Below are 20,417 nucleotides of genomic sequence, written 5' to 3' on the forward strand. Positions count from 1 at the left end.
TATGAAATTAAGAAGAGCTGCAGTTATAAATAGTTATACTGTTTCTATAGAGATCAGGGAAATAGAAAAGACAGAGAATCGTGTCTCTTTGGAAAAATCAGCTTGAAATTTAAAGTGAAGGCATTTAAAATGAACATTATATTTTCTTTTCTTTTCTTTCATATTTATTGACATTTTGTGAGAGTTAAGAGCCACATACATATAACAACTGATGTGAAATGGCCATTTTAGGCCATAGGCTACCACAGACAAGTTGCATTAAACTCCATGTGTGAAAAATCATTAACCGCCTTGATAAATTAAACCACTGCATTTCAGCTGCTCCATACCCTTAAAAACACCCCCCGTATGCCTTCACCCGTCTCCTGCCCCCCTCTATTCATTGTAAATAACTGTTCAAACGCACAATGCGCTCTGGACCGCTTTATTCAGTCGCACAACTTCCCTGTGTTTTCATTGGTCCCTTGAGGATGCGGCGACAGCTGATTGGAGGAAAGTTTCTCCTCCAGTCCATACACCCCCCACCCCGCAGATATTCGTGGTTCGGTGCTACTGTGATTCCAGTTGTTTTCACATCCCCTCACTAACAAAGAGACTCAGAGCTGCTGTCTCTTACATCTCCGAGTAGAGTGATGCGCAACTAAGGATTGACGCTGCTGTACGTCGAGGCGAGAACGAAGAACTAAAGAGCAGAAATACACCTGGCTTTCAAGAGGAAAAATTAGGGGAGAGTTTGAAAAGTTTCTCACAGAACTGAACGTAAAGAGCGAAAATGGTGTCGGCGGGACTGGAGATCCTGGGACTGTCGCTGTGCGTAATTGGCTCGCTCCTGGTGATGGTTGCATGCGGACTGCCCATGTGGAAGGTGACGGCTTTCATTGAGGCGAACATAGTGGTGGCTCAGACAATCTGGGACGGCTTGTGGATGTCCTGCGTTGTGCAGAGCACGGGGCAGATGCAGTGCAAGGTGCACGACTCCGTCCTCGCCCTCAGCCACGACCTGCAGGCAGCCAGAGCGCTCACCATCATCTCCTCGGTGATGGGCGTGCTGGGGCTCATGGTTGTGATTGCCGGGGCGCAGTGCACCAACTGCATCCGCACTGAGTACGTCAAAGCCCGGGTGGTGAACGCCGGAGGAGCCATCTACATCATCAGTGGCGTGTTTGTGCTGGTGCCTCTCTGCTGGATGGCCAACAACATCATATCGGACTTCTACAACCCGCAGGTGCCCGCATCCAAGAAGAGGGAGATTGGCGCTGCGCTGTACATCGGTTGGGCGGCCACAGCGCTGCTACTGATCGGAGGAGCGCTGCTGTGCTGCTCCTGTCCCTCCAGCGGGAACTCGGGATACTCAGTAAAATACGCACCGACTAAGAGAGCCACGCAGAACGGGGACTATGACAAGAGGAATTATGTGTAGCTATGTGGTTCAGAGCAGGCGGTGCGTAAAAGTGACCTGCAGCTTTTGAAAAACAGTTTTTTTTTAACGGACGTTATCTTTGCACCTGCAGTTTTTTTTTTATTAGAAATCTGAACTTTGAAAATCAATGGAAGCACATCTGCTGTTTTACCTTTAATACGCTCGGACCGCAAATTCACAAATCCTTTTTGTATCTACAGGAGATTAAAAAAGACTATCAACCACAAGAGGTAGACAAAAAGGAGTATCTTTGTTAGGTACCTGCTTTTGTAAGTCTTCGAAATTATTAGTGTTTTGAATTGTTTACTGTTGTAACTACAAAGTTTTTCTGTGCTAGAAGAACTCTTGCCATCGAATATATAGGCTAAACTGTTTTTTTTTTTTTTTTTTGCCTTGATGTGCATTGTCAGCACAAACGTGTAACTGAGAATGATTGCACTCTCACACATTCAAAGTCCCATTGCTTTTAGTGGAACGACGCCGACATGTTGAGGACTTCAACAATGTCCGATAGCAATAAAGACCGACGGAGAAAAGTAGTCTAAAAAAAACCTTAATAAATCTCGGACACGCTTTTGTGTCGTTCAGAAGTTGGTTGCGGTGACTTTGAGGTTTGCAGTCTATTTTTGGACCTGTAGTAGATTCCAGAGAGCCTGGGATCCCTAGGTCACAACATGAAATGTTACAGTACTTTTCTCGGCTGCACTGAGCACCTGCAAGGTTTTTGCATCATTGTCACTGCAGGAAGTCTTTTCTTTTCAAAACATTCAAGGAATAAACTTTGTTTTCTGTTGGTTTGTTGACATTTGATGTAATGATTCATTATTCATGTATACGAAGATGCAATATCGTTTCATTTTATTAAGATTAAACTGAATATATTGTCTGAAAACTTTAGTTAAAGTGTGTTCTTAAACAAAACAACTGACAACGGAGCTGTGATGGTCTGCAGAGGCAGGAGTGCGCTACACGGCTGTGCGTAATGCATGCCGTTCCCACCGTGAATCCATAAACCCCCACGGCGGGAGAAAGTATTTTGGTTAGCCATAGAAATCCAGATGACAATGCCCATTCAGCTAGAGTGGGGCTCTGCTGTTCAACTCACAATACTCCACAACCCCCACCACCCTGTTTCAGACCACCCCCACCCTCCTCATCCGCAGTCAATGAAAGGCGTTCAAATTAGAGCTACGGAGAAGTTGCTGGGATCGTCTCCTCGCAAGTCACTCCATTCATTAGTCGTCACAAACCCACCTCCCTCCATCAGGACGGTGCTAAGATAGATGGACTGAATGATGGAAGATTACACACCATCACTCTGAAGTAATTAGTTTATCCACAGCTGCTTCAAAGGCACCACAATTACTCAAACACAGGGGGTGATAGTTAGTTAAAGATATTTTAAAAAATTGGAGATTTCTTAACTTGCGACAACAATAGAAAAACACAATAACACAAGATATTTCAGTTTATGAGTAAAACCCCTCCTGTTTTAAACTGTGACTGGATTAAAGCAGCTTATCCATACTTGTTTTGCTGGTGACTTAAGAATCTTAACAGGTCATATGCCCTCTTAAAAGTTGAAAATGTGGTCGTGCAGAGAGTCTGCATGCAGTCAGGAGAGTTTGTGATCAGTGCACCCCACAGGAGACTTGTTGTAAAATGTCAACCAAGGCTGAGCTTATTATCCACCAGAGACTATTCTCCACATCCAAGACACAAACCCCTGCCCGATATGAGACATTAACATTATTGCCAAATCTCTGAACTTTTGGTTATCAATATAATTCAGTTTGATAAAACAGTTATGGAGCTTTCAGTCATATCACATGGTCTTCTTCAGTGGATAGAGTTTTCTCAGTTGTCATGGAGAGGGATCTGTTGATATGTGTCTTTAGGAGCCGTTGTGATTTCACTCCATTTAGGACTTCTCATGTGTTAAGCATGAAGGTTCATTCTCGGCTTTTGAAATTGTATTTTGACGCAACAATCTCAACTCAAGGTCCACTTACAAACTTGTTGTAGATGTGAAATTCAAATGAGCAAACTCAATGTGTGGATAACCGTGTGAAATCCCAAACTACATATTTCATATTTCCAAAGTCAATAATGGTCTTTCATTTAGAGCTGAAACAAATTGTTGAATAATCAATTGGTTGATCAACAAAAAATGAATTGACAACAATTTAAATTTTTTAAAAAATGGCAAAAATTCTCTGGTTCCACCATCTCAAATTCGACTATTTGCTGGTGTATACTCGTCTTATATATTAAACTGAATATGTTTGGGTATGGACTGGTGGTTGAACAAAAGAAGTGACTGAAATATATTAATTTGGGTTCTAGGAAATTATAATGGGCATCTTTCAGTTTTGAATATTCTGACACGAACAAACAATCGATTTATAAAGAAAACAATTGACAGAGTAATTGGTGATGAAAATATTTGCTACTTGTATCCCTGCTTTCTATATTATATTATAATATAGCTTCCATCCTATATTCAATGTTTTTCAAAAGATAAGGCTGGTGATATTATATATTTTTGTTTTGGTCAACAAAGCCAATAAAAAAGAGCAACACCAACAATGCATTAGTCTCTCAATACTTTATGAGTTCCCCAGCCTGTCTGTGGCACTTCCGATTCATTCATTCAATCATTTAGTTGAAAATAAAAAGTTCAGTAATTTCCTAAAACAGCTGGGCTTGGTAGTTTTTCTTCTTCTACAGGAGTATAAAGAGCATTTCTGAGGACTATTTTCAGCCGAGGATGAATACACATTTAATGCTCTTTTGAGTTTTTATGGCAGCAGCATGGATTATGTGAGACTGACTCAAAACACAAAATACAGAGCTCACATTCATCGTAATGAAGGAACACGAACAGCGTGCAACAGTGTGCAATCTAGCTAAGTTGTTTGTTGGATCAATTAATCGTTGGTTTTAGTTGTATTGTGGGATTTGCTGGCAATAAGAAAAACATAGAATTCCCCCAGACTTAATTTTTCACACTTGCAGTACGGTTGTTTACAGTAGGCGTTCCTCCATTGGCATCTCTGTGGGTTTTTCTACACAAAGACACTCCCTGGAAGATCCAGTCTGGTCTGCCTCAGTGAGATGTTTTTGTCGGATTGTTAGTTCCACTCCTGTAGTCACCGCACAGAGGGTGACGAAGCGCATGGTGTGTGTGTGGGGGTGTTTGTGTGTGTGTGTGTGTGTGTGTGTAGAAAAAGCGGGGTGGGGTGGGGGTGCACCTTTAAAAAAGGCCCTCATTCCAATGAGGAGGGAGGCAAATAGGGCCAGCGACGTCACTCAATGGGCACTCGCCATGGTAACCAGCCAGAACCTGCAGTTGCCTGGCAACGGGAGCCTATAATGTGGTGGTATGGATGAGCCTAATAAAAGGCCTGGCCAGCAGACATTCCTGCAAGCATGGACACACACATACACACAGCCTATGCACAGCAGTCTGGAAGATGAAGGAGGGATTTACTCAAAGCCTGTAATGGTCACTGCGAAAAGAGCTGTGACAGCAGAAACACGTTTGTTTCATTGTGTTTCATTTCAAGAGCAAATGTTAAGTGTTGCTATAAATGCTCCACACTTGGACCAAAAACACAAACTCTGGCCAAAGGGAGTATGAAACATGAATGTAAACAAATGAGTTCCTGATATCACAAATATGTCTCATAGAAACAGATGACATAACACACAGAGACCCACTCTGACCTCTAAACTTGACCTTCCAGAGCCCGGCGGGGGTCAGATCACGTCAGATCTCGGCCAGGCTGCGCACTGATTTCAGATTTGCGCAGTCGCCAGTGAGCGTCATGCGTTTTTTGTGGGGGCTGGACTGGGCTACGGGAGTCGTTTCTCATGACATGAACTTTGAACTCTGAAGTTGGCCTCAGGTCAATCGAGTCGAAAGTCACTTCCCTTGACTGACCAGGCATGATCTCATCGCAGCAGAATCCCCTTGCATTTGATAGGGGTCACAACCCTCAACCTCCGAGCTCCTCACACCTGCAAGTAACTGGTTCATATGGCATGGATTCTACAAAGCAACCAAAGCACTGTAGATGATTAGCGGTGGAAAGATACTAAGTTAATTTAGTCAAATTGAGCCCAGTTAATGCCACATCTACTCCACTACATTTCAGAGAGAAATATTGTACCTCTTACTGCACTACATTTATTTGGCAGCTATGGTTTTCAGTTATTTCACAGATTAACATTTATACACAAAAATATATCTTAAAATATGAGGCATCGTCTTATATTAAACCAAGCAGTGTGTAAATCAGACTTTTAATTTAATTTGATGATAGTGAGGATTAAACTATAATAATGGTTGCTGTTGGATCAGAATACTTCTTCCAACACTGTGGATGATTCATAAAACAAAGGAGACTTAATTAGTGTTTTTACTGATTGACTCAGATGTACAACAATGTCAGCAGGTGCATACAGTCCACAGACTTCCCAGCTGGATAGAGCTTACTCACAGATAGTAAAGCCAAGAGTCAGCAGGTGGTTAAAAGTGGTGGACAAATGTGGCTTTGTATACAAAGTATACAAAGACCCCATGAGCCATTTGTCTGTGAAACAATGCATGAGGCAGAGTGGTTAGAGATGAAGATCAGGAAAAAAAAACAAAAAAAAACACACGCTCTTTTCTCCTGTATTTCAAAGTTTACAGCTTGGTGACTCACGAGTTTTTGTCGCAGCCCAGTAGCACGACCAGGCTTCCTGTGCAGTGGACAGCGGAGCAGGAAACAGGAAGGAACATGGAGGGTGTGGAGGAGGAGGGTGGAGTGTGTGTGTGTCAGGAGAAATCAGAGAGCTTGGTGGTTGAATTAAAGCACCCCCAACAATCTACACACCCACTGATACATAGGAATTCATATGTCGGTACACAACACGCACGTCACTTGACCGACATTTGTTTAGTCACATTTATAGTTACGATCAGCTTGTTTCAACCCTTCCAGAGAAGCACATGAGTGCATCATATTGGTCAATTAGCAGGTAATGGTTCATTTATGGGTCAAGAACATTTTTCCTCATGGCTGTGTTTCTGAGGTCATGACAAGTTTATATTTTGGACATACATGGGAAACACATGAAATGCACATGGTTTTCAGAAATTAAGATCTTGGCTTGAATGTTTCACTCAGTAGACATCATAAAACTTCAATGGAGAGCTCGAACAAGCTGTTATATTTTTGTGATATTGTTGGCCAGTGTGGAAGATTATTTTTCTACAACCTTGCAGCAGCTAGAACTGATTTTTTTTTTTAATAATAAGAGTATATCAAAGACAACGTGAAACTTATGTGACAATGTACATGTAGTGACAAAGCCACAGAGAATTATCACCTGAATCTGCAGCTCCCATCAGCGTCATTGATATAAGGCATTTTTTGTGTGGCCTGACCTCACTAAAACCTTAGTCACTAGCAGGCCTAAAATCCAACCAGACACATCAGACACAGACACATTACACAACTGCAAGATGTGTAAACAAGCAAATGAACAAGTTCACCATATCAACTTCAAAGGTTTCATTCACAATTCGCTTCCACTTTTCCTAAGTGGCCAAAAAAAGAAAATAAATCACATTATTGCAGTTTTAAAGCTTCCTCAACATTGTACATAGTACATCAGTACAACAGTAAGGGGTTAAAGGGAATATTGCTTTTTTAACGCAAGGTCACTAATACTGATATGATTGGAGGCTCACACCTGAAAAAAGAACAGGGAGTTAATATATTTATTAAACGTGCTGCCAAAAATTCACTAACACTTTCCCCAAACTACACAATATTTAAGTATATATGTGTAATTTAAGATAAGACCGCATTAGTTTTACAGCAAAGGTGAAGTATTTTATTAACAGAGTGATGAACAGACTGTCCAGTGACGGCTTTATCTCAAAATATGAGAGTAGGAGAGGTTGAAACAGGGAGTCTCAACTCCTTTCATGCCTGAGTCAGATCATGCATCCACATAGTATATTATTATTATAAGGAGGCAATTTTAAATACTAGGACACATAAAAACATGTACTGAGTTGCACGTATGCACACACACACACACACACACACACACACACATAGGTAAGGCAGATGAGACAAAGTGGTGAATGACAGCCCTCTGCTGAGATGAAAGGGAGGCCTGGCAGCATGAGGAATGTCTGGGTGGGATCAGGAGACATTTCTGATTTGGCATGGTTAGCAAAATGTATGTGATGTCAGTCTCTGTCTTCAACTGAGAGGAAAGGGGGGGGGGGGAAACTCTCTAACATAAGTGTTGCAGTTTTAAATCCCACAAGCATTTAGTCATGTTTGCAGTCAGTTGAAGGACTGTGGTGCAGGTGGTGCAGCTTTCAGCATTGGCCTCTGGTGGTAATTTGGACTCTCATATTATTGATATAGGATATAGCAATCAGGGGCTGAGTAAACAAACAGGCTGTCTAAAACACACACACACACACACACACACACACACACACACACACACACACACACACACACACACACACACGATCAGTGTACAAAGTGTATTGTTTCCACACTAATTGCATCTTGCAGGAAAACTCTTGTTATTTTCAGCACTGTTGGAAAACAAGCAAATAAATCAACAGTTGATATCTATGTATGAAAAAGATTAATCGAAAACAAGAGAAACAAACAATGTAAGAGGTTTCTTCTTTCTCTGCCTGAGCTGTTCTCTCTCTGTGGTTGTGCATGGGACTGCAGTGTGTTTTAAAGAATGAAAGTTGTAGTGCATGTCGTCCATTAAAGACAGTCCTGCATGACTGAGCCACCTACCACAGAGGATGAAAGAAAAGACTTATCATTGTGCTCAGGCCTGGCCTCCTTCACTTTGTGTAAACCCAAATATCACGCGGAAGACATGAAAAAAAAAAAAAACAAGCTGTGGAAAACATATTTACACATAAACATACTGCATCTTAGATGTCGTAACTGTCTGCTCATCACTGGTGGTTTATAAGACTGGATTGGTGTTAATTTGTCATTTAGCAACTGACGGGAGAAGGGCCTTCATCTTAACACTGAGACATCGAGCCTGCAGGTATGAACGCCAATAATAATGGATAAATAAACTGCAGCCATTTTCCACCAGGATCCAGATGATCCATGTGAGGGATTCTTCCTGATCATTTAAAGCTGGGGTACTTTTACACCAACTATGGGGACACTCGTCTGACATTTTGAGAAATACACTTGTTTGCCTTCTTGGCCGAAGTTAAATGAGAAGATCATTCTCATGTCTGTACAGTAGCTAAATGAAGCTACAGTCGGCAGCTGGTTAGCTTAGCTTAGCTTAGCACAAAGACTGGATCTCTTATGCAGACTTGGACAATGTCTTGGGAAAGAGCAACCACTTCAATAAACAAAATAGAACATGATCGTTAGAGGTACTGGTTGGCAGATTTTTAAAAATCTCATCTAAGAAAGCAAATGAGAGAATTTTACAAGCTATTCCTTTAAATATTCATTTAATTATTATTATTTATCATAATTTATGAACTTGTATGCAAAGTTCTGTACATATTGTTCTTAATCAGTAGCTTGTCTGTTAATGAATACGTTTTAAAGTCAGATAGCAAACACATCACAATGTACAGAGCAATAGAAACTTAAAAATACATGCAAGTTGAATAAAATTTAAATAATTCCAATATAAGAGTATTTGATAATAAATTAAATTAAACAACTTATTCCACCGGTGCTGTATTCAGTAACATCAATCAGTCTCAAATTCATGCAAATTTTTTTTTCCAGGCTATACTAATCACTTTTGCTTGAGAGCACTTTAAAACAATGGAAGAAAGAGATGGATTCAGGGTATAACACCCCAACTGTGAGGGGGCGCGAGGGGTTAAAGGTCACAGGGGCTAGGGATCATTAAGGGCATCTGTGGGCTGACAGGCTGACATGAAGCAAAACAGAAAATAAAGATTTGAGGTGAAGATGTTTCTTTTTTTTCTCGTTCCAGATAATTGTGGATTTTAGAGAAATCTATAAGTTTGTATGGGACGTTTGTGCGGTTGATTGTGTGCGGGGCTTGTGTTGTGTGTGTGTGTGTGTGTGTGTGTCTGTTTCGGTGTGTGTGATCATCCTTTCACAGCATGACGGGCAGACAGGCAGCAGGCAGAGGCAGTCAGCTGTAGTTCTTTGTCTCTGGCTGTCCAATATAACTAATCCTGTGTGGATTCTGACATGATTAGCGACAGAGACGCATGAAAACAACTGAAACTGTTTCAAAGAGAGAGAGAAATGAAGAGAGAGAAGACACTAAGGCAAGTTCTCCAAGATGCTTGGGACAACCTACCTGCCAAGTACCTTGAAAACGGTGTGCGAATGTACCAGGTTTGTTTATTGCAAATTGCATGAAATCAGAGCCTAAACCTTTTGCACAGGACTGAATTCATATTGGTTACAACTTTTATTCCTTATGAATATTGTCCGATATATTATTTGATTTTTGTAACTATCTGCCTTAGAAACCAAATACTCTGTATCAAATGTGGGTAAGTGATTTTGTGAATGAAAGGTTATAACAGTAAAGTTTTATAACTCTTCCTTATCTATCAAAAAATCTAAACTTTAAAGTATTTCAAGTAAATAAAAGAATGTAAAAAGTATAAGATAGGAATTTTTCTCATGTAGTCCATCAAATACCCCCCCACCCCCCACCAGCATCTCCTCTAACTCCACTGAGCAGCTCGCCCCTGTTGAGGCAACACAACTGTTTGAGTGTGAGGCCTTAAAAAATGCAGCTCTGCACATCTACACATCGGCTGTATGATCCTGCCTTTGAGGGTATGTTTCCCTCAGTGTATGTGTGTGTGTGTGTGTGTGTTGGATCTGTTGCATGGCACATTCCTCAGATGCAGAGCACTGGAAAGGGCAGTGGCCCCACTTCACCAGAGGTGCAAGAGGGGGGATGGAGAGCAAAGTGATTGATGGCTGAGGGGAGGCGGCTAAATGATGGGCCGAACAGGTGGATCTATGACTGGAACAGCAACAGACTCACTGATGCTGACACCGTCTCTGCTCATTGACAGGTAAACATCAGATGATTAGGAATAACAGCTGTTCTTTGGGCTGCATCCTGTCCTCAACGACAACCACCAGAGAGAAGAACAGTTTTATGTTTTGTTTTAAAACATCATATCAAGACAGAAGAAAACTTCACTTATACATGAGGTTCAAAAGTTCATTCTTGACATCGGAAACAGCAGCTGAGAAAAGAAATTCATCACAATATCGACTTAGTAGCTGTTGCACACTTTCAGTCATATCACTGGGTCGTCATCTGCATCAGGATTTTACCAGGCTGGAACCAAATGTTCAAATTTCCATCTTTTTACTGAGGTATCTTTTGCAGGAATAATCCTCTCTCACCATTCTCCTCGCACAAATGAAAAGTTGAATTCAAAAGCAATAAAACAACGTTGCTCAGCTCAGTACCCTCGGGGGTTTTGTTGCTATGTAGCCTCCCTTGTGGTTAAATGTCAGTTATCTTGAGCTAGATATGGCTGCGTAACTGACATTACTTTATCAGTTCACTGACATTATTTGTGCCACATTTAGCATGTCACAAGTAAACATTTCTGTGGCTTTATCACAAAAATAATACAGCGAGTAAACACATCACTGGCATTTGTGACCACAGTGGCCAGTTCATCTCACTTCTTGGGCTTCTCTTATATTTTGCCTTCAAACAGCTTCTGAATGGACTTTGTTGTGAGAGTGTTTTCTCAGCTGTTGCTTTAAGACTTTACTTGCTTCTAACAGTATTTCAACCAAGCACACAGCAACATCATAGGCACTTTAAAACCTAGTATTTGTAACAGCACTTTCCATTTCCTAAAACACTTATTTTCTGAAATAGAAATTTAAAAAAGATACCACATGAACATGATGTAAATAAAATGATCCACACTCGCTCCAACATTTCTGACTTCATGTAACGGCCTACTTTTCAGCTTCGAAGTAAAAAAAGAAGTGTCCACCTCCATGTCCATAAATGAAAAGAGATCAGAAGTCCACGACAACTGGACAACTCCATCTGCTGATGAAGATCATGTAATATAATCAAAAGCTCTTAAATTGACCCTGATTGTGTCAGCCAACCAAAAAAAAATGTTAAAACTTCCGCCAGAAACAAAAACAAGACGACAAAAAGAGACAGAAGGGAAAAACAGAGCGGCTGCTGAGGACGCATTTATCAGCAATTCATGATAATTACGTTGCTAAGAATAAACAGGCTCTCCACCCTGTTAATGACATAAATGTGTCTTCCATTGCTTTCTGTAAGTATGTCTGCTAGATAACCACTCTGTTGCGACAGTGAACAAGATATATCAATATCTAAATACACTTCTGATTTACTTGTATGGTACGAAGGCTCCAGAACCCACAGGCCGGGTGGGCCGGGTTTACTGAACGTTCAGGGTCAAAACCACGCAGGGTGAACCAGCTTTTGGTCCCTATGCACCTGTAGAGCAAACTGAATACCTGAGGTCTGCAAAAACTGTCCGCTCAGTTAAATGAAGGCTTAAGACATTGTTTTGCTGCAGCTTAACCAATAAGTTAATCATAACTTCCATTTAATCTTTATGTTCTTGTTTTTGCTTTTGTTGTTTAAATGCACTTTTAATTTCTTATTGTTTTGAATGTTTTTCATTTATTCCATGGCTCTGGAAAGCACTTTGAATTGCCTTGTGTCTGAATGCTGCTATACAAATAAACCCACCTTGGCTATGGATGTAAAGTGGATGTAAAGTGACCCAGGGGAAGCAGCATACATACTGTACACATTCACACACAATTAAGTGATGATAACGCACACATCCTCTCTGGTGACAATAAAAACATTTGCATTAACATCCCCTGCTGCACCACGATGCAGATCGTGGCACGTTTCAGTCCCACTGCTGCCACTCAGTCCGGACTTTCCTGTGAAACCACCCAAACACCATTCACACTCAAGGTCATGATCTCATCCCGATCCAGGAGCGATAAGGATCTCAATTACCCCTCAGAGACCAGCTCAGGCCCCACCTTTCCAGCCACTCTCTGGCAGCAAATCACCACCAGGAGGCCTGGCCTACATTCTCAAATGTGGGCCAGGGTCGCAGCCCTCACCTTTGTCCCACATGAGCAAGCTGAGCTCAGGAGATGATGGAGTTCATTAAGCCTTAAAACTTTTACCAGAAGTCCCACAAATACAGTAAGAGCCGTTTTATTTTCCATGGAACCACAAGTTGTTCGTCAGCAAAACAAAAGAGTTGACCAGGATGAAAACAGTGTAATCAGTGTGGATCACTTTCTCTGCCCCCGTCGGTTGTGACTGCCAAAAGCAAACACTCGGCCAGGGCTTTGTTTTATGACACAGGAGAACGTTTCAACTTCCTTTTTACAAATGGATGTGCTGTATCCTTTCTGCCCACAAGTGACAATGGTGGTTCTCAGCACGGGTCACTGTGGCTAAGAATGAAGAGAATATAGCATTTTTCTATAATCTAGTTTTTCCTTGTGGAATATTTTAGTTTAGTTAGTACATTTTTCTCACATCTTAAATGATAAACCTCAAAACAATAAATGCAATTAAGCCATTTAATATAATTTATTGGACATGTTTAAAATGTAATGTGGTGTGAACTACTCACATACATAAACAGGAATAAAACAGGAATTTAAAAGCAAAAACAAGACTCCCACACATTTACAAAAAGACTGTACAATATACACATTAAAACCTTTAAAAACAAAACAAAAAAACGTGGATAAAGTTCTTGTCCGACTGACTGTGTGAACAGCAGCACTCGCACTGTTCAAGACTCAAACCACAAACTGGAACTCACGTTGCCTCCGAGTGCTGAATCTTCTCATGACAAGAGGGTGATGAGAGCATCCAGAAACTTACTTCTGTCCTCCGTCTTCAGTTCGATTACTGCAGAGGGAAAAACACGGGTAAGAAATAAGTGCATGAGTAAAATGTGAGCACACACACACACGTCCTAGTAACATGTTTTGATTTGATTTTTCATAAACAATCTGAAAAAGAAAATGTAAAACATCATGTATCGTAACACGCAGAGAACTGAAAGCAGTTTGGAATAAATGTTTGTGGTGGGGACGTGTAGAATCTCTTATCCTTCATATGAAGTATGACATACATGTTGAAATGCACACGAGTGTCACATTTATCTCACGATGCCCGGTGCTCAGTCACACAACTGACCGCTTTGAATGTCTGGACTGAACTAAAAGCTGGACTGTAACTTACAGAAAATACAAGGCTGCCACCTGCAGTCTACAGGAGAGACTGACATGTATGTAAGAACACACATTCTCCTGCATTGTCTGCCAAATTAAATTTGCACCCTTTTCAGACTTATTTAACGCCACATAGAATTTATTTACATTTATGTCACATTTGCTTCTGTACTTCCCTGCCGTACATAACAATAATACCTAATAGAGCTAACCGATTAATGTGACCCGGACCCCAAATAAGATGCAAAAAATGATCTATGGATTAACCAAATTATAAAACAATAATTTTATAGACATAACATCTCCTGACACTGCAATTGGATACAAAAACTTATTATTACTGACTAAGGCAACCAAGAGAAGACATTCAAGACCTTTGCAAATGAAATGTAAGACTTTTTAATATCTTCTAAAGCCTTTTTTTGACAGAACTGAATTAAATGTTTTGAGACTTTTCAAGACCTGCAGATACCCCCATTAGACACTGTGGACTCTAGAACAATAAATGATGCTGTTACTTACTTGACGTGTCAAAGTTGTCATGAAGAGTTCGGGAGCTGGTGCTCTCTGCAGCTTTCTCAAATGCTCGACCGAAGAAACTTGCGGAGTACAGAGAAATGGGCAAGAGTTGAGGAAATGAGGTGATAATTGTTCAATACAATAAAAAAAGAAAAGAAAGGAAAGGTGAGGTTTTGGAAGAAATTAGAGCTGAAACAATCAATCTTTAATACTGTTCGTTATTAAAGAATGTTGATTTTGATTGTTGATTAACTGTTAAATATCTAGAGATTCCAGCTTCTCAAATGAGAAGGTTTGAGACTTTTGTTTGTTCTCCAAGATAGTAAACTGAATATCTTTGAGTTTGAGGTGTTGGTTGCACCAAAAATAAAATGCAATTTGAATAAGTCAACTTGCACTCTGGCAAATTGTAAGGGACGTCTTTAAAATATTGCATAATAACGGAAATAAGTTGTTTTTAGTGCTGAAATGTTACATAACTACAAAAGAAAATGCAAAGAACATTTTCTTATCATGTTTCTTTTAAAATGAAGCTTCTTAAATCAGTTGCTGCACTTTCATTCATTCAAGTCATTCATTTGTGTAGTGTAAGATTTGTGTTGTCATACAGCTCATCTTTTTTTTTTTACTAAGAGGTCTTACTTCTTCTTGTCAGATGTCTCAGACTCTGGTGGGATTCCCACAACAATGACAGTCCCCTTCTCCACATCCTTGGGAGCAGCCATGATGAGGGGAAGCAGTTTGCAGCGTTTATTCCTCGTCTAAAGAACCAAGACACCATGAGTGAAAGAGTGGAAAGACGGCAATAACAGCATGATATCAGTCTACTTCCTTCACATTTCCAATCAGTTTTGAGAACAATCAGAGACTCACTGAGTGGACAAAAGCCTTCAGGAGGTATTTGGAGAGCAGGGTCAAGGCCATGGGTTTAGAAAAGAGCTTCACATCAGGAGTTCCCTGCAAATGAAAGAGCAGGAGGAGGAGAGGATTAATCTGAGGAGGATATCCTGCTAAGAAACAGCCAGACAAACGTGTCAGTCAAACAGACACTCGTACCTCCATGAGGTAGCAGTAGAGGAAGGGTCCCTGTGACAGGATGAGGTTGGTACAGATGCAGCTGGCTACAGTCTGCTGGATAGCAATCAGCTTCTTCTTGGCCAGGTCAATGCCAGAATGGAGACGATCAAGGTTACTCCTGCACAGAGAGAGAGACCCCATATGAAAAAACAAACATTTTATAGCTTCATAACACTAGCTCAGTCCTGGTCATCAACATCTTTGAGGAAATACACAAGCATTAAGATTGTAGGCAGTTAACTAACACTTAAAGTGACTCTGTAACGACAGTAATCATTTATGTTTTCCGCATGTCACACTGTGCAAGATGGATATAAAAAAATCTTGGCCTCAATTTGTGTCATACTGTACACTATTAATTTGACCACTGCGATATAAACAGAAAAAGATCAGTACAATCTAGGATCACCGTTTTGGATTTACAGCCACAGATTTTTACCATGTTTGACTGTGAACTTGTATCGAGCCCAAAATCGCAGTGTGAAGGGGATTTTAGTTTCTGCTACACACCTGGAAAGGGAGTCGAGAGCCTTGATGAAGTTGTCACTGTTGCTCTCGTCTTTCTCAGTGCTCTCCAGCAAAGCAGCAGTAGCATGCACCATGTCACTGGCCAGGAAACGGTTCTTAAAGCCAAAGTGAACACCAAACGTCTGGATACGGATATCTTTCATTCTGATAGAGAGGGCGAAAAAATAGATTTGTGTGCAGCCTATATAGGAAAACTGAATGACAGCATGTTTCTCTTAGAGACTTTTCTAGATTCATACCCATATTTATTAGAAGACTCTTCAATCACGTCCCTTAGATTCTCTTTGATTGACATGTCCATGGAATTGAATTTCTGCCGCACTTGTTTCAGGGGTAGCCTGTTACAAGAAATATCAACAACAAATATTAGCAGGTAAAACAAGTGAACTCTATTTCACATCACAGGCTGACCTCAAATTCCACTTAATAAAGAGTCAGTATACAACGCACTTACCCCATGTCAGCTAGGAACTCCTGGAGTTTCTTTTGTCCATTTAACGTCCAAAGCTTGAAGTTGCACGACGTGTAGCATGAATTACAAATGCTCTCATACAAAGACCAGTGCTGGTAGAGGGTTAGACGCAGGCTGAAGCAGGAGGTCAAGGAACACACAAAGTAGTTTGTATCAGTGATTACTGGATTGATTACACTTAAATTAGGAAAAAAACAGTGTTGTAGATCCCAATAGCGATGGCAGCTCAAATGCATTAAGGATACTCGTATTCAAAGGAGATCCTCATACAGTCGATGGAGAGCGAGTTCTCCTCATCCTCATTTCGGTGGTTATGCCGGGAAACATGTCGCTGCATTGTGGCGATGTCAGTTACGTACTTCATACTAAAAAAGGACCGAGGCACACGAGGTTAACTCAGTGCAGATAAACAACTCGATGCAATCAAACAGTAAACAACATCTTGTAACCAATAATGAACGGAAAACCTGCGAATGACTGCTCAACAGCAGGGAGTTCTCCTATTTAACTCAAAGGGAATCAATCTATGTTTCGAAATGCTGAAGACGTTCTTACTGTGTGATTTTATCATGAACCCACTGGTCTGTCAGCCCAATGATGGCCCACCTGCAGGAGGAAGAAATTACAGTACAGTGCACTGTGCATTTCCAACATGTTTATGTGATTACAAAAGATTGAATTTTGATCAGGTAGCTTACCAGAGCATGTCTTTAGTGTCTTTAGTCAACACCCACGCCAGCTCAAAAAACATCATTGCAGCCTGACAGAAGACAAACATGAAAACATTTGTGTGTGAAATGAAAGTCAACATACAGTGATGCATAGTGAACTCTTACGTGTGTATGTAGATATAGATCATTTTAAAAGTTGACATGAACATTATCAAATTAAATTTCCAGAAGTTTTAAAAACTAATACTCACAGAAGTCCCGTGATATTCATACTGCTCATAGTCAAACAAGATTTCCCTCCTGAGAAATTAATGAAACATTAGTATAAATTTAGAAGTTGTTGTATAATACAATCCTTACATCTCCTTAAAAACACTTCACCTTCGTGCTTCCCACTCCCTCTTCGCTCGCTGTCTTTCAATTCTCCTCTCAACTGCACCCTGCAGTGACACGATCACAAACATTAATGACAACCATTTAGTCCACACTGCTCCAATTCATTTCAGTGGAATTTACTAATTGTGTTCAACACATACTTCATCAAATCTCCTTCGTTTGCCAGACGGCTCAGAGCCGCCATCGCTCTCATTTCCAGAGTCGCCTCCTTCTTCGTCATCTTCATCTCGGAAAATATCATCATATGAGGGAACGCCGAGGTCATCATCTTGTTTGATTAGTAGTTTAATCTGTGAATGAGATGACAGGGGTTTATAGGATGTTGAATTCCAAACGTGTAAGCACGGCAGCACAGTTTGCACTGAGAAATTTCAATTGCTAAAGAGAGAACAGAGAAAGCACCAATATGCAAACAAGTAAAAACTAATTAAAATTCATAAGCAACATTTTAACGTGCTGTGTAAGTGTTTTTTTCCCCTTCATTATCAATCATTTGAGCTGAATTGATTATTAGCCATCACCTGGGTGTCATTGTAGACATTGACCACATCGACAGGGCGGTGAGTGTCACAGATGAAGAAGATGGAGTCATCATCTGGCTGCAGCATCTCAAGGAGGTCGACATTTGCCCCACAGTTGATGAGAACAAAGTGTTGGAACTACAACACAATTCAAAATTATACATTTAGTTCTGCAAGATGTCTTGGAAACCCTCAACAGTTATTTATGCGTCTGTCATATATTCATGTGTTAAGCTCAGGTCTGATTTGACCATACCTGCTCTTTGTGTTCAAGGAAGGCAGTGCCAAGGTCCTGCCAGCCTGTAACTGGCACGAGTGTATACTGGACCTGGTCACAGTGGAACAGCGCCTGGTAAAGAGACACAAAGAGTCAGCAATTGATTTTTAATTTACTAATTCATTATAAGCCATTGGAGCACTGAAAATTAAGCTTTTAATAAATGTGAGATAGACAAATCTAAAAGTATAACTATAATCATTTTAGCAGTATTTTATATCAGCATCAATTAGTTTGATCTCACTAATGTGCATCTTCATCCCAGTAAAATTGCCCACACTATGTGTAAAAGTACTGGGAGTATTTAATTACCATGTTCTCATGTTAACATGCTTCAACATATCCCCCTACACCATATCATTTGGGTCTACATAATATGATTAATCAAAGTTTTGACCTGACAGACAATTTTACGATCGTTTATTGCTGTAGTTTGTGAATAGTTACTATAGTTCGATAAGGCTGCATATAATTATTAATTTCTTCATCAATTAATCTGTATTAAAAGTGTTTTCATGATTGCTTGGTCTAGAAAAAGACATGAACATGTCATCACAGTGATGCCTTCAAATATCTTGTTTTGTTCGAGCAACTACATACTAACATGTATGACATAAAAACTTTACGATTGGGAAGCTGGAACCAGCAGATTGTTGCTTATATAATGACAACAATTATTTGATTAACAAAACAGTTTGATAATTTCATAATAGTTTGCCGTTGACTGACAAATCGATCAATCGACTGACAGCTACAGCTCTAAACTGATCGTTTCAGCTGTATATGCAACATGGAGAGGATAAGTGATGTCAGTCTGTGCCCTCACTATGTTGCTGATGATAAAAGTAACACAGGGTAAAGGGAGCTAATGTTTGCTAGCAGCAAGGTGGGTTTCTTACCTGTAGTATCTTACAGGCGCAGAGCGCGTCGATGTCTGACGCCACCAGGAGTGCGACTCTCTGAAAACAAGATAACGTTGAACATGTAGTTTTCAGTGAACTTATAAAATAAATACTTTGCTTCTCAAAATTATATAATAACCAACTTTGATATACGCTGAGTGGCGTTAGCAAACACACGACGCTTAAGTTCGCCTCCAAATCAGCAGTTAAGTGAAATATAACTTACAATACTGAGCGGCAGGTTCTCCGTTTTCTGCTCCTGTTACTGTTGTGAAAGGGTGTTAGACATTGTAGTTAAAGCCTTTAGTGTCTGAAACTCATTAAGCCTTTAACTACAATGTCTAAAACGGAGAACCGGTCGCTCAGTGTTGTAAGGTGCGTTTCCTTGTTTAACCCATTCATGGTTCAAGTTAGCTAAACTAACGTTACACTTTCTGCAAACTTACCTGGTTGGCAACAACTTCATAAAATTCCTTTCTTATGTCCGTGATGAACATTTTTAAAAACTTTTACGATGAGACAAACTCGATAAAATAACCCTAGAGTGGCATGGACAGCGAATTATTTTGGTTTGTTGTCAGGACCGGAGCGTTTTCTGCTACAAAAATGTGGCGCCAAATCTGCACGTCACATCAAACCAATCGCTGGGGAGGGAAGTAACATACGTCACACGTTCGAGGCAACGCCATCACGTTGAATAAAGCAAAGCAGCTACAAAAATAAAAAGAAACATACTTCTATTGATTTGATTGGCGGTTGGCAACCAGCTTTCAGGTGTATTACTGCCACCTACCGGACTGGAGTGTGAAACATGTTATTGACAGGAAAATAAATAAATAACTAAATACAGGCAACCACACAGTAGTTTACACCGATTCCTGTCAAATTATGTTGATTGAAAAATTGTAATTCATTAATTATTTGCCTCCACAATGTTTGTTTTTACAATGATCTCACAAACAGTACAAAGAATAATGAATTAACTTTAATATAATTTTAATTTACTTAACTACTTTACTGTACTGTGATGTGATCAGGGCCACACTGAAGACATGCCTTAGGTATTGTTTCTTGGAATTAGAGAGTTTTGACCATGGAGGGCAGTTATATTCTATAATCTATAATTATACTATAATTATACAGAATTTACACAGAACTTACACATTTCCTAAATCCAATTCTCATATTTTTTAGACTGAATATCTTTAAATTCTGCAGCTTTTAGATAAAAAATCAAATAAAATGCAAAAATATAAGAATAATAATCAGTAAATCAATAATAAAGTCTTTGGTGGCTATATTCACAAACATCAGGAT

At 40.1% G+C, this 20,417-nt stretch overlaps 2 protein-coding genes across 2 annotated transcripts; one reads left to right on the forward strand and one right to left on the reverse strand.

Moving 5' to 3' along the window:
- Positions 1–548: 548 nt before the first annotated feature.
- cldn5a (claudin 5a) lies at positions 549–2,312 on the forward strand. Its single transcript, XM_023414444.2, has one exon. It carries the CDS (start codon positions 773–775, stop codon positions 1,418–1,420), a length of 648 nt encoding a protein of 215 aa, XP_023270212.1. The 5' UTR covers positions 549–772; the 3' UTR covers positions 1,421–2,312.
- Positions 2,313–13,060: 10,748 nt separating this feature from the next.
- On the reverse strand, positions 13,061–19,711 carry cdc45 (CDC45 cell division cycle 45 homolog (S. cerevisiae)). Its single transcript, XM_023414455.2, has 18 exons — positions 19,547–19,711; positions 19,098–19,157; positions 18,178–18,270; positions 17,922–18,059; positions 17,541–17,690; positions 17,386–17,444; positions 17,256–17,304; positions 17,032–17,093; positions 16,889–16,939; positions 16,579–16,698; positions 16,316–16,447; positions 16,101–16,199; positions 15,844–16,005; positions 15,313–15,451; positions 15,130–15,213; positions 14,899–15,017; positions 14,260–14,336; positions 13,061–13,411 (listed from the first exon to the last, which is right to left on the reverse strand). Exons 1-18 carry the CDS (start codon positions 19,595–19,597, stop codon positions 13,347–13,349), a joined length of 1,710 nt encoding a protein of 569 aa, XP_023270223.1. The 5' UTR covers positions 19,598–19,711; the 3' UTR covers positions 13,061–13,346.
- Between the last annotated feature and the right edge of the window lie 706 nt (positions 19,712–20,417).

Source organism: Seriola lalandi, unplaced genomic scaffold (assembly GCF_002814215.2).
Source record: "Seriola lalandi dorsalis isolate HSWRI2012SDOR001 ecotype SW California unplaced genomic scaffold, Sedor1 jcf7180002054529, whole genome shotgun sequence".
Classification (NCBI taxonomy): Eukaryota; Metazoa; Chordata; class Actinopteri; order Carangiformes; family Carangidae; genus Seriola; species Seriola lalandi.